Below are 24,946 nucleotides of genomic sequence, written 5' to 3'. Positions count from 1 at the left end.
GGGTGAGTCGAAAAGATAGTGCCCCAAAACAATATTTGTTTCATACAAAGCAGTCAAATTTGATACACCAAGAAAGTATGTCTTTAAAAAGCATTTTCTTCCACTCATCTGAAAAAAAAAAGAATAACTGAAATTGATCCTCGCCATTAGAAGTTATCCATGTTTAAAGGGAATATACATCATTTGCTTTTGCTGTAATTTTCAGAAATGGATGGAATTGGGGGGTTGGAAATATAAAGCAAATATAGTTACACTGACTTTTTGGAGGTTTTGGGTTCGAAAATGCTATAAAAACCAAGAAAAACGATCATTTTCCTGTAGTCTGGTTCCCTGACTTCATATAAGAAGAAACAGAGCAGTTTACATACATTGGGGAATTGTAAGGTCAGGGAACCAGTCTAGCTGGCTCGTACCCGTTCATAGGTTTGTAATCGATTGCAAACAAGTGCAATGGTCAATTGGGGCCAGTATTTGAAAAAAAGCCAGTTGTTTCCAACGCTGATCGGCCGATCAGCGTTGGAAATTGATACAAAAATACCACTTTTCTTGAAAATGACAGTATACCAGGTGCCATAATTTTACAGGATGCTTTAGACTGTCATTTACCAACATCCTATTAAGGTATTTCGCAAAAACTTGGTAGTTTTATTTTTCGATGTTTGCAAATGTTGTATATTCCCTTTAACTAAAAGAACCCATTTATATACATTAGCTGTCCATGGAATTGCCATAGGAAGCTATTGAGCTAAAATTGATAATGAAGAATTATAATGATTTGAAAACAAAAACCATGCCCAAGTCACACTATTAGTATAGCTTTCATTTATGAGCTCGGCGGACGGATGTTTTGCCTATTTACTGTTTTTCACCCTGTAATATAACCAACATTACGCTATTTTTCCCAACCACTTTTTACGGCAAGAGAAAGATCAATAACTCACATTAAATATATAACATGGAGATAAAATTCTCTGAGGTCGATCCATGGGCAGCTTGTACGCACATTCCCCAGTTAAAGAGCGCCCTCATGACGATAATGAGTTTTAGCTCCTCTGAACCCCCAGTGGATTTTTGCGAAAAACATTTTTTTTCTTCGAAAATACATTATTTCTCCAATGAGGGCCGAACCACTGAAGGGGTATTCACATTTCATTGGAAGGATATGGTTATGATGCGGTACATGTTTTTGACTGAATTTTCATGAAGATATATGAATATTCATATAATATAATTCCACAGATACACGTAACTTGTGCGCAAGTGACCCCTGTTGGAATGGAGGTAGTTGTGTTGCTTCTTCAACCGGGTTTACTTGCATTTGTGCTCCTCAATTCATTGGACAATTCTGTGAATCGCAGAGCCGTAAGTATAATAGGACCGTACGTTTGGGGTGGGAGGTGTTTCAGAGTGGTGTTTTGAGGGAACGCCCCCCCCCCCCCTCCTTTCCCTGTCTGTAAATGTGATGAGTTAATTCAGCTCGCTGCATTTTTATAATAACAATGGCGGTGTTGAATGAAAGGCAAGAATATCCCATTTTGACTCCCTGCATCATTTACAAAATAGCCAGGGCGATGTAATATTGTATGCAAACCACAGATCCTTCAGTACACGACAATTAGCATGCAACGTACATATTGCACGACGCTGTCATGTGTGTTCACAATGTTGCGTACGTGTACATACACGTATACGCAAAAGTTCTAAAGTAGTGCCTTCACCTAATGCGTGTACCCTTGGGCAAGACCCTCTGTAATGCATTGCTTATGGGAAGAATCTTCCCGTCCACGAATAAAATGGGTATGGGTGGGCAGACTGAGGTTGTGTGTTTGATTTAGTCGGTGGTGTATATAAAAAATGGCTGCATTGATCTTAGATGGTCTTAGGATCATTTTTTATTGGCTGTACGAGCTGGGATAATAATATTTTCTTTGTTTTCTTTGATTTCCTTTAGATCCCCATGACTTGGTCTTTGTGACCGATCTGATTTCTCCAGGGATTTATGTCGCACCCACGGACACCTTCAATTTCACCCTCATCCCGGGGTTAGATGGTAGCCATGACAACATCAGTCTACCCGCCGCCATTGACTATGACCCAGTTGAGCGCATGGTGTACTGGACTGATTATGGTAGCGGGTTATCGACTATAAATCGTGCCTTTTTGGACGGGAGTGGAGTGGAAGTTCTCTTTAGGGATCTACAGAGTAAGCCACCATGGCATTTGTGTGTTTGTGATGGTCCCAGAGGACAGCGTATTGCCCTCATTGTGCCTATAATGAACATCATGATCCCTTAAATTTTCATTAAAAGTCCACTTCTCCGTGAAAAGAATCTTTAAGAGATGTTTCATTGACATTTACTTGGGGATTTAATAGGACTAATCGTGTAAGGGTGTTTTCACTTTTTTTTAATGACCCTGGCCACTGAGGATAATCATTGGTTATACATAACGGTTCACTGGGTCTAACTCCATGGGTAAACATTTAAGGACTTTCTTAAGGGTGTTTTCATGGACTCCTAATCTGGCTTAATATGTTGAAAAATCTGTGAAAATTTAGTTAACTGTAATTTCAAGGGAAAATGGCTCTTTAACACATTTTTAAGGGATGAAGATGTTCATAGCTGGCTGGCTGGCTGACTGACTATAACTTGTGACCTGGGCAGTGCCATCGTATAGGAGTAACCCTGTCCTGCCAATTGTGTAGATCAATCAAATCAAATTTTGTGTACTCGCCTAGTCTTGTTTCCTATCAAATTGAGAGTTTTCTTGCCCTTTCTTTTTAGATCCAGAGGGTTTGACACTTGACATTGAGAATCGTGTAATGTATTGGACGGATGGAGGCAGTGATCTAATCGAGAGAGCTACTTTGGATGGTCGGGAACGATCAGTGGTTCTCAACTTGAGAAACGCTTCCCTCGGAGCTGTACAACCAAGTGGTATTGTAGTCGACCCTGCTAACAGGTACATACATGTACATGAGGTTCACAATACCATTGGAACATTTCAGATTTTGCTATTGCTGCCAACATTTGTAGGTGGGAGGCGACATTCCATGACTCCTGCTTTATATTTTGTTTGTTTTGCAGTCATTTGTACTGGACTGACAGGGGTACCATACCTATGATTGAACGGTGTGGCACCGACGGCTCAGGTCGTCGCGTACTCATCGATACTTCGCTACGGTCTCCGTATAGTATAGCCCTTGATCTGGAAGGTAATCTTTGTCTGTGTTTTCCTTGTGTTTTTGTTCATTGCTCTAATCATCGAAACAAATCCCTGGTTGGATTTAATAGACTCTGTGCCTAACCCTTTCCCCAGTCATAAATAAGGCATTGTGAGAACTGTAGTCTTAAGTTGAACGAATGTGACATTGCATGGGTTCCTTCATCAGAGTGGTTGATTTTATTGGATGATTATCGAAGGAAGGTACTAGCAAAAATGTGTAAACGGTTTGGCTCTGTGTGGATTGCACATGTAGAGGCAAATTCATCTCTTCCCCTCTTTGGCCCCCCCTCAAAAAAAAACTATAATGATTATAATAATAATAATAATAAAACAAAAAGAAGATTAGTGATATTACCTTGAAATGACTCCTTGTTTTTCAGGGGGAAGGCTGTACTGGTGTAATTCTGGTTTTGACAGCATTATTGAATACTCCGATCTGTTGGGCCAGGGTCGAACTGTTCTTGTTGTCTGGCCAAGTCCATTGGGTCTCTTTGTCTACTATGACTTTATCTACTGGACCGACGGGTATCCATCCACCATTAAGCGTGTTGAGGCTTCCGGAAGGCTTTTGGGGAATCATGGCTCGGAAAGTTTTATGTTTCCTTTTGGAATTCACATATTTAAAGGTAATTAACCCATTAGCACTTGTCGTAAACTGTGTATTTACATAGCGCTTTCCATTCTGCAGGATGAGTCGGAAAGAAAGTGACCCGGATTAAATATTTTGTTTCTTAAAAAGTAATCAAGTTTGATACACCAATGAAGTACATGTATGTCTTTAAAAACCATAACTAAAAGAACCCATTTTTTTAGCTGTCCATGGAATGATATTGAAAGCTATTGAGCTTAGTGACAATTACAGATTAAACACAACAAGCATTGAAATACAAATGAGATTTCAATAATTGAAATCGGACTGAAACATTACTTTTACTGTCAGATTGTTTGTTGTGAGAAACAAGTCAACTCTTGTTTCCCCTGAAATTATTGAATTACTGTCTTAGATAATGAACCTCCGGTGTTCAGTGGTTGCCCTGGTGACGTCGTCATCCCAGTTAAGTCATCGTCCAATCAGGTGGCTTACAGCTGGCCTTCTCCTCTCATCTCGGACAATGCTGGTGTCAGGTTCAGTTGCCAAGCAACCAAAGTTTTGAAATGTAACCAAACCGGCAGTGGGGTCTTCACAGTTGGTGTTACTACAGTGATCTACAACGCTACGGATATATCTGGCAACCATACCACGTGTGTTTTTAAAGTCACCGTAACAGGTTTGTATCCACTATTAGCTTGTTTAATTTTCCACTTATCTTTGAAGACCTATTAGTTTATGTTTTTTTCCTTTTTTTATCCCCCTGGCTTTTCAGCCATAAAGGGGGATATTGTGATATTTCGTGCGTTTGTTTATGGTGTAAATCGAGGACACATACGTGCAACATCATCGATGAATCGAGGACATCAGGAACCAAATCGAGGACGACCCTGATAAGAAAACGTGTACAAAACCAATGACAGCTGTTGCAAAAAAGTACAAACAAAGGAAAAGGGACGAGGAACAAAAGAAAATCCTCGATTTACACCATAAACACTGCCTTGTGGGGTACCGGAACAATGGGAGGTACCCCACAAGGAATGCCCACCGACTTGCGGGGTACCGTTTTGGTACCCCACAAGTTTTTCACGAAATAGATATATGGATTTTACTCAAAAAACTAGGAATTTCCAAGGTGGATTGATCTGTCGCAAATGGAAGAGTTTTAGAAAAGGGATGTTAAGTCTGAATTTCAGCCCAAATTAACTATGGTTAAAATAAGAGCATTTTGACATAAGTGTGCAACGTTGCAAAATATTAGTACACAAGAACAAAGGAAGTACCCCACTTCTATGCCTATGTAAGCGTGTGTGTGTGTATGTGTGTGCATACGTATGTATGGCTGAAAGGCAGAGAGTTCATTTTGGTAAGGTTCACTGAAAGTACAGTCATCAATCTCAACCAAACTTGATATGTGGTTATTGCTCATGGTATCTGATAAAGTGATTAGACTCGGGTGACAGGTCATGACTTCCAGGGCTACTCTGGTCTTGGTTAGTCACCTTGTTTCTCTAGTGTTGTGAAAGTTGACCTCCAGGGCTACTCTGGTCCTAGGTAGCCAAAGATTTGTGTCATTTTGTTTCTCTAGTGTAGTGGAAGTTATTGTTTTGTAAGTAAAAGGCACACACAAGTGCCAGGGGGATCGCGCAAGTTTTACTTGCAGTATTTTTTTTGGAAGGGGATCAGCTCCACGACAATTGGGCACCATTTTAATCCCATACAGCTCTGTATGTGCAAGAAATTATATGGTATCAATGTCTCTTCATATTATGAATATTTAGTGGTGGATCTAATGTGCCCAGCAAATTTCACAGTCGATGCGCAGCCAGGTTCCACCAACACCAGTGTAGACTGGATGGAACCGGTTTTAACTGGATGGGACGGACCAACCAACTTCACCTCAAGCTTCAGTCCTGGCGATGAACTCCAGATAGGTAGCAATGTTGTCAATTACCAGCAGTGGTTTGAGTACGGCCTGGTTCTGGACTGCTCGTTCTCAGTTCAGGTTATAGGTGAGTGAGATATGTTCTTTTTTTTTTTACCGTATATAAGTTGTAAATGAAGGACTTATATGCGATTTAAGTAATACTTTGCACGAGTCACACTATTAGTGCTTATTCATGAGAAGCTGATACAACAAAAAGTTGACGCGGAGCCACCACAATAAAAGCAATTTCTGACGTGCTACCAAACTCATCTACATATCTTCAATTTAAAGGAAGTCTGCCTTTTTATTGTAAATATGCAATAGGAGGGATTCACAATACCATTAAACTTGCACTAGAGGGTTCAAATCAAGGAAGATCGGGAAAAATGCGCTGCATTGTGGGAAAAAAAGTAGACATCACACGACCCTTCAAAGCAATTTCGCACGGCTCTAAAACATCATAACTTGCCCATATAACATGCATTCACCACCAAATCTTGCACTTCCCCCTGCTTGTCACAACGTGGGATGCCCCGATCAGTCAAATATTTCTTTAGTTTGTTAACTCGCATCGATCTCACTCACTGTATGTCCGCCATCTTCAAAGCACGGTAGCCGGATACACGTTGCGTAGTTACCCATGTCGACCCTCGAGCTGGAAATAGACTTAAGTTTAGGGATAAACGCTGGGGGCACACTTCATTTTGAATTGCGTTTATTGATTGAAGTAGAAATTAGTGTGCCTGCAATTGTGTGAGACCTGAATAATGGCCTCTATTCTTGTGGTAACTTAAAAAGCAGTCAAATTTGATACACCAATGAAGTTTGTCTTTAAAAACCATGTTCTACTCATCTGGAAAAAAAAAGAATAACTGATATTGATCCTCGCCATTAGAAGTTATCCATGTTTAACTAAAAGAACCCATTTTTATAGCTGTCAATGGAATTGCCATTAGAAGCTATTGAGCTAAAATTGAAAATGAAGGATTATAACGATTTAAAAACAAAAACCATGCACATGTCACACTATTACATGTAGTATAACTTTCATTTATGAGCTCGGCGGACGGATGTTTTGCCTATTTAATGTTCCCCCCCCCTTAATATAACCGACATTTCGCTATTTTTCCCAACCACTTTTACGGCAAGAGAAAGATCGATAACTCACATTAAATTTATAAACATGGAGATAAAATTCTCTGAGGTCGATGCTTGGGCAGCTTGTACGCACATTCCCCAGTTATAGAGCGCCCTCATGACGATAATGAGTTTTAGCTCCTCTGAACCCCCAGTGGATTTTTGCAAAAACATCTTTTTTTCGAAAATACATTATTTCTTCAATAAGGGCCGAACCACTGAAGGGGTATTCACATTTCATTGGAAGAATATAGTTATGATGTGGTACGTGGTTTTGACTGAATTTTCATGAAGATATATGAATATTCATATAATATAATTCCACAGATACACGTAACTTGTGCGCAAGTGACCCCTGTTGGAATGGAGGTAGTTGTGTTGCTTCTTCAACCGGGTTTACTTGCATTTGTGCTCCTCAATTCATTGGACAATTCTGTGAATCGCAGAGCCGTAAGTATAATAGGACCGTACGTTTGGGGTGGGAGGTGTTTCAGAGAGGTGTTTTGAGGGAACGCCCCCCCCCTTTCCCTGTCTGTAAATGTGAAGAGTTAATTCAGCTCGCTGCATTTTTATAATAACAATGGCGGTGTTGAATGAAAGGCAAGAATATCCCATTTTGACTCCCTGCATCATTTACAAAATAGCCAGGGCGATGTAATATTGTATGCAAACCACAGATCCTTCAGTACACGACAATGAGCATGCAACGTACATATTGCACGACGCTGTCATGTGTGTTCACAATGTTGCGTACGTGTACATACACGTATACGCAAAAGTTCTAAAGTAGTGCCTTCACCTAATGCGTGTACCCTTGGGCAAGACCCTCTGTAATGCATTGCTTATGGGAAGAATCTTCCCGTCCACGAATAAAATGGGTATGGGTGGGCAGACTGAGGTTGTGTGTTTGATTTAGTCGGTGGTGTATATAAAAAATGGCTGCATTGATCTTAGATGGTCTTAGGATCATTTTTTATTGGCTGTACGAGCTGGGATAATAATATTTTCTTTGTTTTCTTTGATTTCCTTTAGATCCCCATGACTTGGTCTTTGTGACCGATCTGATTTCTCCAGGGATTTATGTCGCACCCACGGACACCTTCAATTTCACCCTCATCCCGGGGTTAGATGGTAGCCATGACAACATAAATCTACCCGCCGCCATTGACTATGACCCAGTTGAGCGCATGGTGTACTGGACTGATTATGGTAGCGGGTTATCGACTATAAATCGTGCCTTTTTGGACGGGAGTGGAGTGGAAGTTCTCTTTAGGGATCTACAGAGTAAGCCACCATGGCATTTTGTGTGTTTGTGATGGTCCCAGAGGACAGCGTATTGCCCTCATTGTGCCTATAATGAACATCATGATCCCTTAAATTTTCATTAAAAGTCCACTTCTCCGTGAAAAGAATCTTTAAGAGATGTTTCATTGACATTTACTTGGGGATTTAATAGGACTAATCGTGTAAGGGTGTTTTCACTTTTTTTTAATGACCCTGGCCACTGAGGATAATCATTGGTTATACATAACGGTTCACTGGGTCTAACTCCATGGGTAAACATTTAAGGACTTTCTTAAGGGTGTTTTCATGGACTCCTAATCTGGCTTAATATGTTGAAAAATCTGTGAAAATTTAGTTAACTGTAATTTCAAGGGAAAATGGCTCTTTAACACATTTTTAAGGGATGAAGATGTTCATAGCTGGCTGGCTGGCTGACTGACTATAACTTGTGACCTGGGCAGTGCCATCGTATAGGAGTAACCCTGTCCTGCCAATTGTGTAGATCAATCAAATCAAATTTTGTGTACTCGCCTAGCATGCCTAGTCTTGTTTCCTATCAAATTAGAGAGTTTTCTTGCCCTTTCTTTTTAGCTCCAGAGGGTTTGACACTTGACATTGAGAATCGTGTGATGTATTGGACGGATTTTGGCAGTGATCTAATCGAGAGAGCTACTTTGGATGGTGTGGAACGATCAGTGGTTCTCAACTTGGCAAGTGCTTCCCTCGGAGCTGTACAACCAATTGGTATTGTAGTCGACCCTGCTAACAGGTACATACATGTACATGAGGTTCACAATACCATCGGACCATTTCAGATTTGCTATTGCTGCCAACAACCGGGAGGTGACATTCCATGACTCCTGCTTCATATCTTGTTTGTTTTGCAGTCATTTGTACTGGACTGGCTGGGGTACCGTACCGATGATTGAACGATCTGGCACCGACGGCTCAGGTCGTCGCGTACTCATCGATACTTCGCTACTGTATCCGTATGGTATAGCCCTTGATCTGGAAGGTAATCTTTGTCTGCGTTTTCCTTGTGTTTTTGTTAATTGCCCCAATAACAGAAACAAATCCCTCGTTGCATGATTTAATAGACACTGTGTATAACCCTTTCCCCAGTTATAAGTAAGGCATTGTGAGAACTATAGTCACTTAAGTTTAACGAATTTGACATTGCTCCTTTAGAGTGGTTGATTTTATTGGATGATTATCGAAGGAAGGTACTAGCAAAAATGTGTAAACGGTTTGGCTCTGTGTGAATTGCAAATGAAGAAGCAATTCATCTCTTCCTCCTTTTGCCCCCCCCCCCCAAAAAAACTATAATGATTATAATGATAATAATAAAACAATTGAAGATTAGTGATATTACCTTGAAATGACTCCTTGTTCTTCAGGGGGAAGGCTGTACTGGTGTGATTATGGTTTGGACCGCATTGAATACTCCGATCTGTTGGGCCAGGGTCGGACTGTTCTTGATGAGCGCACAGATCCATTGCATCTCTTTGTCTACTATGACTTTATCTACTGGACCGACGCGGCATCATCGACCATTAAGCGTGTTGAGGCTTCGGGAAGGCTTTTGGGGAATCACGGCTCGGAAAGTTTTACCATGCCTCTTGGAATTCACATATTTAGAGGTATTTAACCCATTAGCACTTGTATTACATCGTCGTAAACTGTGTGCTTATATAGCGCTTTCCATTATGCAGGGTGAATCGAAAAGATAGTGCCCCAAACAATATTTGTTTCTTACAAAGCAGTCAAATTTGATTCACCAATGAAGTTTGTCTTTAAAAACCATGTTCTTCCACTCATCTGAAATAAAAAAGAATTACTGAAATTGATCCTCGCCATTAGAAGTTATCCATGTTTAACTAAAAGAACCCATTTTTTTAGCTGTCCATGGAATGATCTTGAAAGCTATTGAGCTTAGTGACAATTACAGATTAAACACAACAAGCATTGAAATACAAATGAGATTTCAATAATTGAAATCGGACTGAAACATTACTTTTACTGTCAGATTGTTTGTTGTGAGAAACAAGTCAACTCTTGTTTCCCCTGAAATTATTGAATTACTGCCTTAGATAATGAACCTCCGGTGTTCAGTGGTTGCCCTGGTGACGTCGTCATCCCTGTTAAGCCATCGTCCAATCAGGTGGCTTACAGCTGGCCTCCACCTCTCATCTCGGACAGTGCTGGTCCTGTGGATGTCACGTTCAGTTGCCAAGCAATCAAAGTTTTGAAATGTAACCGAACCGGCAGTGGGGTCTTCACAGTTGGTGTTACTACAGTGATCTACAACGCTACGGATATATCTGGCAACCATACCACGTGTCTTTTTAAAGTCACTGTAACAGGTTTGTATCCACTATTAGCTTGTTTAATTTTCCACTTATCTTTGAAGACCTATTAGTTTATATGTTTTTTTCCTTTTTTTATCCCCCTGGCTTTTCAGCCATATACAGGGGGATATTGCGATCGCGTATTCCTTCCGTGCATTTGATTATGTGTAAATCGAGGACACATACGTGCAACATCATCAATGAATCGAGGACAGGAACCAAAACGAGGACGACCTCGATTAAAAAACGTGTACAAAACCAATGAGAGCTGTTGCGAAAAAGTTCGAGTACAAACAAAAGAAAGGGGAAGAGCAACAAAAGAAACCCTCGATTTACACCATAAACGTGTGCGTGTAAGCATGCATGTGTAAACACCAGCGATCGTGGACGTAGGACAAAAGAATTGGGGCGCAAACAATACGTCCACTATTGACCAAACGTCCACGATCTCAAATCATGTACAAAACCAATGAGAGCTGTTGCTAAAAAGTACAAACAAAGGAAAGAGGATTAGGGACAATGGGGCGTCCATGATTGCCGGTATTTACACACTTGCGTGTGTGCTCTTGTATTGTATTACGCTCGAGGACAGACAACAAAGGAGCACAAAGGGGCCTTTCATCCTCGGACGATGGTGCCTATTGTCCTCGAATGCCAGTTTGCGCGCTTAGTCTATGGGAAAGGTTTAGATCAGGGAACGAAGGAAAACACAAAGCCGATCCTTGGAAGCATAGCAAAAAACGACTGTGTGGGTGTGTATGTGGTATGTTCATACGTCTGTATGGCTGAAAGGCAGAGAGTTCCATTTTGGTAAGGTTCACTGAAAGTACAGTCATCAATCTCAACCAAACTTGATATATGGTTATTGCTGATGGTGTCTGGTAAAGATGCAGGCGACAGGTCATGACTTCCAGGGCTACTCTGGTCTTGGTTAGCCAACAATTTATGTCACCTTGTTTCTCTAGTGTCGTGAAAGTTGACCTCCAGGGCTACTCTGGTCCTAGGTATAGCCAAAGATATTTATGTCATTGTGTTGCTCTAGTATCGTGAAAGTTATTGTTCTGTAAGTAAAAGGCACACACAAGTGCCAGGGGGATCGCGCAAGTTTTACCTGCAGTATCTTTTTTTTTTAGAAGGGGAGCTCCACGACAATTGGGCACCATTTTAATCCCATACAGCTCTTTATGTGCAAGAAATTATATGGTAACAATGTCTCTTCATATTATGAATATTTAGTGGTGGATCTAATGTGCCCAGCAAATTTCACAGTCGACGCGGAGCCAGGTTCCACCAACACCAGTGTAGACTGGATGGAACCGGTTTTAACTGGATGGGACGGACCAACCAACTTCACCTCAAGCTTCAGTCCTGGCGATGAACTCGAGATAGGGAGCAATGTTGTCAACTACCGGCAGCAGTTTGAGTACGGCCTAATTCTGGACTGCTCGTTCTCAGTTCAGGTTATAGGTGAGTGAGATATGTTCTTTTTTTTTTACCCTACATAATTTGTAAATGAAGGACTTATATGCGATTTAGGTAATACTTTGCACGAGTCACACTATTAGTGCTTATTCATGAGAAGCTGATTAACAACAAAAAGTCGACCCGGAGCCACCACAATAAAAGCAATTTCTGATGTGCTACCAAACTCATCTACATGTCTTCAATTTGAAGGAAGTCTGCCTTTTTATTGTTAACATGCAATAGGAGGGATTCACAATACCATTAAACTTGCACTAGAGGGTTGAAATCAAGGAAGATTGGGAAGAATGCGCTGCATTGTGGGAAAAAGTAGATATCACATGACCCTTCAAAGCGATCGCGCACGGCTCTAAAACATCATAACTTGCCCATATAACATGCTTTCACCACCAAATCTTGCACTTCCCCCTGCTTGTCACAACGTGGGATGCCGCGATCAGTCAAATATTTCTTTAGTTTGTTAACTCGCATCGATCTCGCTCGCTGTACATGTATGTCCGCCATCTTCAAAGCACGGTAGCCGGATACACGTTGCGTAGTTACCCATGTCGACCCTCGAGCTGGAAATAGACTTAAGTTTAGGGATAAACGCTGGGGGCACACTTCATTTTGAATTGCGTTTATTGATTGAAGTAGAAATTAGTGTGCCTGCAATTGTGTGAGACCTGAATAATGGCCTCTATTCTTGTGGTAACTACATAAGTCCACAGAAAGGAAATAGAAAAAGAACTGAAAGAGTTAACAAAATAGCAATCTTTACTTGCTTTGTTCAGTATGTAAGGCGAAGTAAAAAAAAAAAACATGTTTCTCGCCCCTGCCTGCTTCCTTTTTGGAGGCCGCCTGGATTTTTTAAAATTATTTTTTATTTTTGAAAAATGCAGTAAAAAAACACAGAAAAAGTCCACAAATTCATCAGAAAATGAATACCAATACCAATACAACTCTAAATGATACTGTAAATATGTTCAGTTCTCTTGTCCAACTTGTCTATCATTTTAAAAGTGTCTTTGAACAGTGGAAACACCAACGGTTGCAGGAAATTTTGAATTCTTAAAAAAAATAAAAAATTAAAAAGCCCCTCTTCCTCCTTTTTTTCAAAAACCCGGACGAGAACCATGTTTGTTTATTTTATTTGGCCTAATATGTTGATTAATATTTATTGCATTCATGTATGTTACGTTGTTGTATTCTTGGCACTCAAGGTTCTTGTCCAGCCAGCATTACAAATGATGCTCTGCATGGCCGGTTGATGTGGCTTGCAACAAGAAGAGGCACAACAGCAGAATCGTTCGAGAGGTGCCTGCTTATGACATCAAAAGGTGAGACGACACCCGTGAAGCTAGTATGGTTGAGATGACACAACCTCACCTAGGTAACGGTTTTCTAAGAACCAGATGCTTCTAGGCCGTGCTTGACATAAAAATATAGCAATTAACGAGATTCGACCAAGTACAGTTGCTCTGTACAAAGTATGCCAATTTCATTGCCTGAGAAATGTGAATGTTGGTTGCCAAGAAAACAATTAACATTTGTTATATGTCACACTTAGAAAATTGCTTAACCCAAAACTTTCACTGGCTGTTTCTTTGCTTTCAACTTTGCGATGTCACAAACTTTAAGTGAGCAAAACTTTTCAAAATAAATCCAACTGTTGTCAGTGTGAAGAAGATCTACATTTTAAGAATATGAAGAAGATTTCAATAGCATTTCTTTTGCCTTGTAATTTGGATCTTTGGCAGTTTAAGGAGAAACAAGTGTGTCGGTTTTGGGTAGTACAGGGAATATAGGGGGAATACAGGGATTTTGAAGGATTGAGGCAGTGAATGGCGTTTGAGGAAGAGGAGGATTTTGGAGGATTGAGGACGGTTTCTATAGCAAAAAGGGCCTAGGAGGTTAGGGTTAAAGGACCCATGCAACTGTAATTTGCGAAAAAGCCTTTCTTTTGGGGCTGGCGGCTGCTTCTTGTCGCCTAGACCCCATAGACTTTGTACACGTTTTTCTCAACGCCACTTTTGGCAATAATCTTAGTCGTACGTCATTCAAAGTCAGCATAGGCATAGTCCTAATAGGATAGTTGTGTCCCGAAGAGTGACGTCATCATGACGTCATCATGGGTCAAGTGACGTCATCACAAACATGCATATTTTGAAGTCCTATATCTACAGAACTGTCCGATTGGGTCGAAACTTGGTATGTAGTCAGACCGGAATGTGTTATAGGTAAAAATTGAGGTGATGTCATGATGACGTCATCTCACGAACGCAACATGCAAAATTCAAAATTCTTTTTGTATTTGGTTTGTTAGGTAGTAGGTGTGTGCACAAAATTTTAAAATGTGTGACGTCATCATGACGTCATCAAAAATGCAATTTTTGTAAACACATATGTGATGCGATCAAGCTAAATGAGTCGTTTGTCTGGAATTTTTATTTGGAGATACAGGCCAAAATAGGGCCACTTCATCACATCACTTCATCACATCTCTTGGTGTCCCATCTTCCAAAATTTTTAAACTAAAGATCGTATCAGCATGCAGTTTTTACAGCAGTAATGCTGAGATTGTGTTCTTTTCAAATCTGTAATAAATTTGTTTTTGATCAGGGTCTACAAAGGACTCATGTAGCTTGATCGCATCACATGTAAGGGATCGTCATAAAACTTGGTGGATAGCTAGATAATGGTACTAGTATGCAAAATCTGAAATGACATCACCATGACGTCATCAGTTGATTTTTAATGATTTTTTGAATCTTTACATTTTCATTCCACTTCCAAATTTTAACACTTCCTTTAACCAGATTGACTTCAAACTTGGCACAAACCAAGACCAATATGCAAAAATGTGCATTGACAAGTGTTGTCAAGATGATGTCATTGCAGGGCATGTGGCGTCATGTGATAAAATTATATTTTAGGAATTATTCTAAGCATTTTAAACAACTTTAATTGTGAAGCACTCTAAAAAGTGACTGCAAAAGGACCAACAAAACATAAACATTTGTAGAATGCGAAAAAGCCCTGTGTTCTGTTTTCAAACAGACACACAGCTCTGGCTATTAATGCAATCCTTGAAAATACGTCTTTGTGTCTCTTTTTACTCTATTTTCAATTTTCACTGTGCCAATTTTCAAGGGTACATGTAATAGTATTTTTTGGTTTTTTTTATGCTAATGGCGTTTCCATATTCATGAGTAAAAGTGTGATGTCATTTCAGGCAGATCTAAAAACCTCAATGTTACAGGTATATGATTACCATTTTATCACAAATCTTCACCACAATTTTGAATATTTCGCTGTCGTATGTCATAATTGGTTTCTCTTTTGGTGATTCATTATGTTGTGTCAGTACACGGCAGTACCAGAGAAAACTTTTCTCACAAATGTTTTCAATGAGAAAACTTTGAGTTTACGATTTGAACAAAAACCCCTTAAAACTTAACAGTGTCTTCCAGAAATGAAATCACAGCAACAGTGCCCACAGATGTCCAGAAAAGCATGGACAAATTTTAGAAGTTGAAAGAAGTGCACTCTTCAATACAAATAGCAAGAAATGGATGTCAAATATTTTTCATAAATTTGAGTGAAGTAGAACGTGGCACAAAATATGTTCCTCAGAATAGTTCACTTCCTGGACCTTTTTCAGGACTCACCATTGGTGGGAAGTTCAAGTCTAGCAAAGAGGTTGTTCTTTTATCATTTTAATAAATTAAAACAAAATCAATTTTTGATAACCATGAAATATCTTGGTTCATTTTAAATAGCTGGGCAACCGTTAGCTGTTCGCAACTGCTCTGTTGCAGCTCCGCCGTTCTATTTCCAGTGGGGAAACCACGTACCTCGCAGTTGCGGAGAAGAAAGGAATGAAGTTACTCTGGATGAAGTCATTGTTGTAAGCTTTGAAGTTCAGCCCTTTAGAATATGAATGGAATTGACTGCCAGTGGGTGAAATATGAAAAACTGTGACCTGTGATACACTGTTACGGTGGTGCAACCCACAAGCTACATGTATATAGGCTCTGTGCGCCAACAAAAGAGGGCGCACTTTTACCACTTGAGAGCCACTTGGACAGGACTCCGCATGTGCGCACTGTAATTCGCGCGTGAAGTATGCACAACTTTTTTATCCTGAATGAAAGTTGAAAGCTAAGCCAGAGCGTCTTCCTGCATGAGCGTCAGGCGTCGTCTGCGCGTGAATATGTTCGAATCATTCAAATTTAACTTGCGATGGTCTCCGAGTCTAATCCCCATTATGACTTTGCATCATTTGAAATACGCGGTGGATGTATTGGGAACCAGTCTAGGTCACCCCAACTCTCCTTTTCTTGGCGTTGCTGGGGTACTTGTCCATGGAGCCCATAGGCGTGGCACATAGACATATAATAAAACCTCGACACGACATTTGCTATTGCGACTGTGAGCAAAATGCTGCATGTATAGAGTGTTAATTACGTGTATGTTCATCATGGGCGTAACGCTTCGCGCAAGAGAGCGGTCTCACTGCGCAGGTTATTTGAAAACTTTTGGTCCCGTACGCATGCAGGAAAAAAAAGAACCTATAAGCAGTGCACTAGTGCATTCGCAGTGGCCTGAACATGCATGGTATAGGTATGAAGTATGCCGTAAATCGAAGCCATGACATTCGTGCATCGCGTTACTAAGCCGCGTGACGCAGCCTGTTTTGCTCACAGAATTCACAACGTAAAATCAGTCAATGTCGTGTCTAGGTTTTGTTATATGTCTATGGCATTAACTTAACCTCATTCTCCATGGGTACGCGTTGTTGCGCCATGTTGTTTCCCATCATGCCTTGCGCGATCTTAACCCCTGGAATTGTGTAATTTAAATGTGTCAAAATATGACACATTATAATTAGGCTGCAATTTATCCGTTTTACGTGCCGACGCCATCTTTAAAATGTTAAAAGTTGTGATTTTGAAGAATCAATTATCCTTTCAAACATAACGTTTGGAGGTTGCGTTATTTAGCAAAGATTTGTATTAAATGTACGTACCCCTTTCGTCCCTTTACAACCAAAGATACAGGTTTTTTTAGCGAAAAACGAGGCTGCCATAATCCATATCGTACAGGCATCGCGACTTTTGAATATCAAATTTTTTTTTCGTACGTGACGTTACGTGCAAAGCACGTGAGCGCATTATGGGCGCGCCCGGCGTGCAATCTTTGAAATGTGCGCGCAGTACGCTGTGAATAGCCAATCAGCGTCATTTACGTCATCATCACGGCCAGGGGTTAATGTAAGGAACGTGCACACGCACATGGAGTCGAGGCTGCTATGGCATGGACTTACTAATGGAGATCAATGCATGGACCTTATCGCAGATAGCCTGTTTTTGGCACTGCGCATGCGCGTGCAAAGGACAGTGGGTAATTCTGATGGTAACAAGAAACAGCTGATTTTGTTTGTCACATTATGTTGCCGGCTGTGAGCGCATACTTTAAAAATGTAAACTTTGTAAGTGGAAAGAGCAGACAGAACGGCATTTTCAGTGATCCCCCTACCTCCACCATGGCCAGGCGATCTGCAGGGTAACGTAAGTTTCTCCACAAGTAAGAGACTAAGTGAGAGTAACTTTCGAAATATTTTTTTTAATGATAAAAAGGAGTTTAACGTCATGAACTTCAAATTTGCAAAAAAAAGAGGAAAGGCTCGACCTGCGTGGACCTGATCGCGGATAGCCAAAAACAGGCATTGCGCGAAGCACTGCTGGTAAACAAGTTGGTATTATCTGCTGCGATGTGTAAACATACATGCGCTATAGCGCCGCGCTGCAGATCTTATTGGTGTACAATCGTTTCATAGATGTAGTCAAGTCAAGTCCCAAGTCATTTTTTTCCCAAGTCAAGTCAAGTCTCAAGTCGCAAAAATAGCAACCTCGAGTCCGACTCGAGTCCGAGTCAGCGACTCGAGTCAACAACACTGACTTTTATTGATTAATTGTGTATTTTAGTCAGTCTCCCTTATTAGTGGTCCAGTCGAATGACAAAGATCTACTCGGATGTTATATAAAACAAATAATGGATGTTTCGCATTCGTGCAATGGAGAGAATATTTTCATTCGGTGAAAGATGGAATGTTCCATTCATCAACTCGGCTTTACCTCATTGAATGGAACCTTCCATCTTTTAACTCATTAAATTATTCCCTCCATTGTACTCGTAATATTCATTATTTGTGTAATAACGAATACTGTTGATCCACTTAATTTGTGTACCGTCGTACTTCTGTCGATGTTCAAATAGATTCTTTCCAAATTGACTGAAAGTTGGTATGGAGAAACTGAATCAATGTATATTCTGTATTTGGCAGGTTAACGTCAGTATGGGGAACGTGAATGAAGTGGTTGAGTTTCTGGCCAATCAGACGTCAGAGTCGTCTGAAAGTGCAGAAAATGTGGAAGCGGTCTCCACCATTTTGATGAATATTGTCGGGGCAGGATCAGGAGATGCTGAGGTAGCTGATCCCAAAAAAATTTCAACAAACTAAAAACTTGCATGAGTACAAATAGAGAAGCAAATGTTAATAAATTTGAATCTTTACTAATTTCAAGGTTGTGGCTTTATAAGATGGCAAACTTCTCAAATACACCACAGGCAACTTAAGAAATGAAATATTGATTTGCAAAGGGCACTCATGCACATCTAGGTGAGATGCATGATCACAAAACTGGCATAGGTCAAGGAAAGCAGAGTATTCTTAGCATTACTCAAACTTTCAAGGGATGCTTTAGATAAGCGATTATGATGATGTATCTCAGCACTGTAGTGTCAAAATGCCGAGTTAGTGGTTTATGCAAATTTAGAGTACCAGCTTGTATTTATTGATGGACAGCATGTGATCATCACTCAACCAATGAAACTAAATCAGCATCAGCAATGGGTAAGAAATCATTCACAATACATTTGTAGAAGATATTCCAACGACGAGCCTTACCTGTTACCTCAATGATGGCACATACTTCCTGCTCATCCAAAGTAAACTTCGAACACTAGAAGATGTCGCACTAAACTTAATTCCGAAGTTATCATGCTAAGACTTCAAAAGAGGTTCAAATTGTCACCCCAATAAGCTATTTGCCATGAGATGGTTGGCAGTGAACATGGTCAACCATGGCCATGGGTCAACTAACCTTCTGGGGCCTTCTAGGGCCAACCTAGAAGGTTTTTTTTTATTGTACACCATGTGGAATTCGAGTACTCATAATTTTCGTGAAGGTAACAGAGTTGGTGATACAGACGGTAAGCAATGTCATCATGAGTACCAGCCAGACTCCTGACTCCCAGACTCCTGAGGTCAATGCTGGCAGCTCCTCAGCCATCGTCCAGTCTGTTGAGGCTCAAGTTTCCTTGACTCTGAGACAAGAGGGTCACTTCAGTGTACAACAGGACACCATCCACGTTGAGGCGGTCAGTCTGGACCCAGTGCAGGCTAGCAACGGACTCACCTTCGTGTCTGCTCCGCAGCAGCAGACCGGACAGTCTTCACCACAAGATGGCAGCCTTGCCGGCACTAAGGTCACGACCACGGTGAATGCCAGTGAGGTGCCTCATGATGTGATAGCTTCAATCCGGTTACCGGCTAACATTGTCGACTTATTACAGGCTGGTAACGGTAAGACTGATTTTCAGTAGAGACAAATTTGATTCATAGATCAAGGCATTTTTCATTACCTTAAAGAAAAAATGTAATAAAGGGCTGCAATACGTTTTGCCTTTGAAAAAAATATTGGGATTACTTTGTTTCCTACTCGATAGCTATTTTTGTGTCATCTCCATCCCCTTAATTAATCCAATATAACTTTGCCTTTGACAAACTAAAAATGTGTTAAGACAAGGTGAGCCTGTCTTAAGTCTTTTTCTGACATCGCTGATACTTTTAGAAAATGGTTCCCAGCCGCTTCGGGCGAGTTTCATTGTCTACGCTGATGACACCTTGTTCAAGTCAGCTCTGATCAAAGGCTCCCCAGGGAAGAACGGCTCCAGCCTCCGGGTTGCTGGGTCCGTCGTCTCACTGACTGTGGAAGACGTTGAGTTGGTCAACCTCACCGAACCAGTGGTCATCCAATTCAAGGTACTTGTCTTCATAAAGATATTGTGGAGCTTCTCTGGGTAGCCAGTCCATCATAGGTTAGATACTCATTGTTATTGTACAGTCTTATTTTGTTTTGTTTCATTGTCATTGAGTTTATCAGTGTAATGTTGTATCTCATTGTCAAACAGGCACCAGCCATAAATGAAGCAGAGCGAAATAGAACCACAATCCAGTGCGTCTTCTGGGATTTTGATCTGAACGACAGAGTTGGCGATTGGTCGATGGCTGGTTGCTTGCTGGCAACAGAGAGCGATAATACAGTGTCCTGTAACTGTAGTCATGCAACAAACTTTGCCATTCTTGTGGTAAGTTTCTTAATTGCTTTTTCACGCTTGTTATAGAGGTCCTTTGAAGTTCACTATAAAGTAAGTTGGGAAACTAAAAATTGCATGCATACACACATTTTTTTCCAGAGCCCGGAAAAACTACGATGTTTGAAATTTTTGGAAAAAATATATACACACAATGTGCAGTTTCCTGCCGAGTGGAGTACTGTTGCAATTTTCAGAAATAATTGGATTAGGAGGATAAGTATGTTATTTCAAATATTGTTAAACGGACTTGTTTCACTTTTTGGGCTGGTACAAGAGATGCTGGAAAAACAAGGAAAATCAATCATAGTCTGGTTTCCTGACTGCATGATGAAATGGAGCATTTTATAGACTTTTGGGACGTGTAAGGTCATAGAATCAGTTTAGCAGGCTTGTACCCTTCCACAGGTGTGTAACCAATTGCACAGGACTGCATAATAACTAAAAATGGAAAATGAGAAGCAATTTTTGAAAAAAAGCAAGTTTTTCCCCAACGCTGGTCAGCCAACCAGCGTTGGAAAAGAACATTTTTCTTGAAAGTGTCAGCACACCAGGAGCCACAATTTTACAGGATGCTTCAAGCTGTCATTCCCTAACAATCCAGTAAAGTATTTTGTGATTATTTGATCGTTTTGTTTTGTGGTATTTGCAAATGTTGTATCTTCATGGGATTAATGTTTTCAGATGAGAATGAAAGAGAGTTCAGATTTTTTTTTCTCTTTCAACTTTTTAAGTGCTGAGGGAAACACTAAATGGCATGTAGATTCAAGCTTTCTTTATTTACTGTTGTTCGTTTATCTAGAATTTCAAAGGACAGGGTGAACAAAATGGATTCCAGGACGCCCTGGATATCATTAGCCAAGTTGGTTGTGTCATCTCCATCATTGCCTTGGGTATCACGTTGACTGTGTATCTTGCTATCAAGTAAGATCTCTCTCAAACTATCTAAGAGCGGACGGCTAGAAAGCTTAGTTGCTGGAGCACCATTTTTGTTGTAGTTGCAGGTTCATCATTCCACTTAAATCAATTTTACTTACATCAATTAATGGTCTTGCAATCAAGAAGTGGGTTCATATACTGTGAATGCAGTGTGAATTAGGCGTCACAAAGCATTCGCTGCGTAATATGCTAGAGTTGAAATTTAATCAACTTTTGCAAATTCCCAGTGTGAAAATCTGCCCTAATGTCACAAATTTGCGCTTTAGCGCCGAGTATGAATCGGCCTTACGGCACCTTTACATGCCCTTGGCTCAACCACGTCCTTTGTTTTTCAGCTTCTAAGCTGCAAGGATGAACCCCCTTCAAATTATTATTATTATTATTATCATTAATATTATCTAAGTGCCGAGAGCTGCAGGCAGCTGAAATGACACTAGATGAGTGTTTCTGGATTCACACTTTTTTAATCACTAACTGTCAACCCTTGCATTAATTAGGAACTTTCTAAAATTACAAGCCACTCATGGGCATAAAATGTGATATTTTGTAGCAAAGTGCCTTTCACACAGAACCTTACACAGGATTCACTTCCTTAGTTTTTCTTCCACGCAAGGCGTTCCTACAATGCTTATAAGCTTTTTCTGTAACCATAGGAAACTGCGAACTGGCAAATCTCGTCAGATCTTCATCCATTTGTTCTTCTCCTGGCTGATGTTGTACATCGTGTTCCTTGCCGGCGTCGACAACGCAAGGGTAGGTGTGAACTGACACTAGAAGTTTAATAGACATAAGGTGAGAAAAGTATTTTGCTGATTGTAGTTGTGTTCACTTTCCTCTTTGGAAAGATTGAAATAATAACCGAAAAGAAAAAAATGGGGTCTACTTCAGTTTAATGAAGTGATGTTCCATATTTTGTAAAATGGATTTTTGTGCAATTATTGTGGTCGCTGGGAAAAAAAATGTTAGTTATTGAAGATTAATGTTTACATTACAGGGTACTGGAGGTGGTTGTGTGTTCGTGACAGCTTTACTTCACTACTTTGCTCTGTCCACTATGATGTGGACGGCCGTTGAAGCCAGGAACATGTACGTCAGTACGGTGAAGGTGTTCCCAGAAGACACGCCTCACTACATGCTCAAGGCTTGCCTCATCGCTTGGGGTGAGTTTCTTGCAATTTCTTCGGCATAATTTAATATTCGTATATTTGGAAATGCTAATACATGAAGCATGCATGAATTACGTACCTTGTCAGATGTTAACATTTACCCAATCAACTGTTTTCCAGGATCTCCACTGATTGTTCTGACGATCACCTTGGCTGCAGCAACTGATCACTACAGAAACGAGGATTAGTAAGTAAAACATCACGAAATAGAAATTGTCTGTCTGTTCCCAAAGAAGATGTTAAATTTCTTATTGTTTATCATGTACATTATATTTCCTTTCAGCTGTTTCCTTAAACCTGGTCTTGTGCTGTACCTCGGCCTCCTTGCTCCCATTGGTCTCATCCTCATCCACAACATCATCACCTTCATCTTGGTCATGCGCAGTCTCCTGAAGGTCAATGAGGCATCCCGCTCCCAGCAGATCTCCAAACGCCTCCAGAATGCTGTGGGAATCTCCACCCTCATGGGCTTGACCTGGTGTTTTGGATTCCTGGCCATCGAAGAGGCAGAAGAAGCATTTCAGCTCATCTTCTGTCTGGCCAACTCCTTTCAGGTTGGATATCTTCCATACTACAGCATGGAACCTTATTGTCTCCAACATTTGTTTTGAGAAACCAAACTAAATCTTTAATAACCACCTGTGCAAGATCTATGGCACATTTTTTTGTTGGATTAGACAGAAAGGGCATCTTGGTTGCCTCCGTGGTGAGAGCCTTCCGCACCCCTACAAATGTATCTCAAACCTCTTGGTTGGTTTTGAAAGATCTGGGCAGGTTAAGGCTAACAGTTGAATCGGCAAAATTGTAGTTCTCTTTCTGAAGCATTGTGTGAAAGCTGGCGTCTTTAATAAACTAAGAAAGTTTGTTGCAAGGTATCGCCTTGCATTGGTATAATGTTCTTGTTGAATTCGCCTTTGACAGAATCCATATTAGAATGAAGGTCCACAGGGCCATGGTGTGTTCTTGATCAGCAGGACCACATTCTGATTGAGAGAATCAGTGTTTAAGAAAGTCCTTTTTCAATTCATTTCAGGGCCTGATTGTTTTCATCTTGTTTTGCGTGCGACGTGAGGAGGTCCGCACCGCCCTCGCGCCGTACATGAAGCGCCTCTGCTGTGGTCGCACCTGTGATGTACAGGTTCCTTGGAAAAAGAATAGGTCTTACGACCTGCCGATGTCTGAATCGGTGCCAAGTTCACCATCGACTGCCCACACTGCTGAGTTGGACATGTCAGTGTCAGGACCGTATTAGTGAGAGGCAGGCTTCAATGCCCGCTGTCTGAAACGTCAATCTTCACAGTCTACTTATAGAAGAATATACTTATCTTGTCGTGCACAAATGGTAGATGGCACTGACATGGACACCCCGTGCACATACATAGGATTTAAAATAGAAACAAAGGCGAACAATAACAGGGAAGCAAAGTGGACAATAGTGGTACCCCATAAACCCCAAACGCCATGGCATTATTGATGTGGGGTACCAAGATTTTTTAAAGACCAACTTGCGGGTTTTTATTGTCCCTATTGTTGCTCTTTGTTCTCAGTACCCTGTATGTACCCATATATATAAGTAGACACTTGTTGGCACGCAGAAGGGTGCACCACGTAACAAACTTGTTACGTCTTTGTGTAAGCTTGAGGCACCATTTGATAAAACAGGCATGTCCTTGCCAGTGATCTTCCCCAACTTCCGTTTAGGGATGTACTTGTGCAGAAAGTCTATAACCACCACTGGATAAACTATTAGCACTCAATCTATGACTGCCTCATGAACATGGCCATGGCCATGCAGGCATGATCTGCAGAGGCGCGGATCCATTTGCAGGGGGGGGGGGGAGGAGAGTTTCATCAGCAAATCAGTGCTGAAATGTAGACGCTTGGCCTTTGTAACATCAATAGTGGGGGGGGGGGGTGGGGGGGGTGGGGGGTTGCTCGTTACTGAACTTTAAATAGGGGCTCTGTTCACATCGAACGATCGTTAACACTATATTAAGTAAGATGTGAGGCTTTGCATGGTGGAGATACTAAATAATGAAAGGTTTGCGGAAACACCGCAAACATGGTGTTTCCGCAAACCTTTCATTATTTAACACTATATTACAAAATAGTGTACAAATAACCCTGTAACCCAGCTGGTTCTGTCCGAATTTTGTGCACAGGCGGATATTTACCAGTATCATTTTTTGGTGTCAGGGGAGGGGGGGGGGGGGTTTCACATTATTTTTGGAGTAAGAGCTGTGTTTTTTTTACCCCCCCCCCATGGATCCGTGCATGCTGCATGTAAATCAGAGCTTTTGCTGATTGGCAAGTTGTCAGCAACTGGGAAGAATTTACTGGCAGTCTGTATTTAGACAATGTGCAGACAAACTTAAGCATTACCTTACTACTAATATCCAGATTACTGGGGGCGGGGGGTTGTTTCATT

At 40.9% G+C, this 24,946-nt stretch overlaps 1 protein-coding gene across 1 annotated transcript in view; it reads left to right on the top strand.

Annotated features, from left to right (window-relative positions):
- LOC119724542 overlaps positions 1–24,345 on the top strand; it is a 41,932-nt gene extending 17,587 nt beyond the window's left edge. Inside the window, exons 10-30 of the mRNA XM_038195642.1 lie at positions 4,230–4,493; positions 5,596–5,826; positions 7,206–7,328; positions 7,911–8,162; positions 8,754–8,931; positions 9,050–9,177; positions 9,560–9,802; positions 10,253–10,525; positions 11,747–11,977; positions 13,195–13,311; positions 15,754–15,881; positions 18,321–18,464; positions 19,226–19,622; positions 19,891–20,081; positions 20,231–20,407; positions 21,216–21,337; positions 22,006–22,105; positions 22,347–22,512; positions 22,639–22,705; positions 22,802–23,072; positions 23,552–24,345. Of these exons, the coding sequence (XP_038051570.1) occupies positions 4,230–4,493; positions 5,596–5,826; positions 7,206–7,328; positions 7,911–8,162; positions 8,754–8,931; positions 9,050–9,177; positions 9,560–9,802; positions 10,253–10,525; positions 11,747–11,977; positions 13,195–13,311; positions 15,754–15,881; positions 18,321–18,464; positions 19,226–19,622; positions 19,891–20,081; positions 20,231–20,407; positions 21,216–21,337; positions 22,006–22,105; positions 22,347–22,512; positions 22,639–22,705; positions 22,802–23,072; positions 23,552–23,770 (4,022 nt within the window). The 3' untranslated portion in view covers positions 23,771–24,345. The remainder of the gene's footprint in view (positions 1–4,229; positions 4,494–5,595; positions 5,827–7,205; positions 7,329–7,910; positions 8,163–8,753; positions 8,932–9,049; positions 9,178–9,559; positions 9,803–10,252; positions 10,526–11,746; positions 11,978–13,194; positions 13,312–15,753; positions 15,882–18,320; positions 18,465–19,225; positions 19,623–19,890; positions 20,082–20,230; positions 20,408–21,215; positions 21,338–22,005; positions 22,106–22,346; positions 22,513–22,638; positions 22,706–22,801; positions 23,073–23,551) is intronic.
- Positions 24,346–24,946: the final 601 nt, after the last annotated feature.

Source organism: Patiria miniata, unplaced genomic scaffold, assembly GCF_015706575.1.
Source record: "Patiria miniata isolate m_02_andy unplaced genomic scaffold, ASM1570657v1 HiC_scaffold_18, whole genome shotgun sequence".
NCBI classification, from domain to species: Eukaryota; Metazoa; Echinodermata; class Asteroidea; order Valvatida; family Asterinidae; genus Patiria; species Patiria miniata.
The sequence above is the reverse complement of the archived record's forward strand: the minus strand, read 5'-3'. Positions and strand labels throughout refer to the sequence as shown.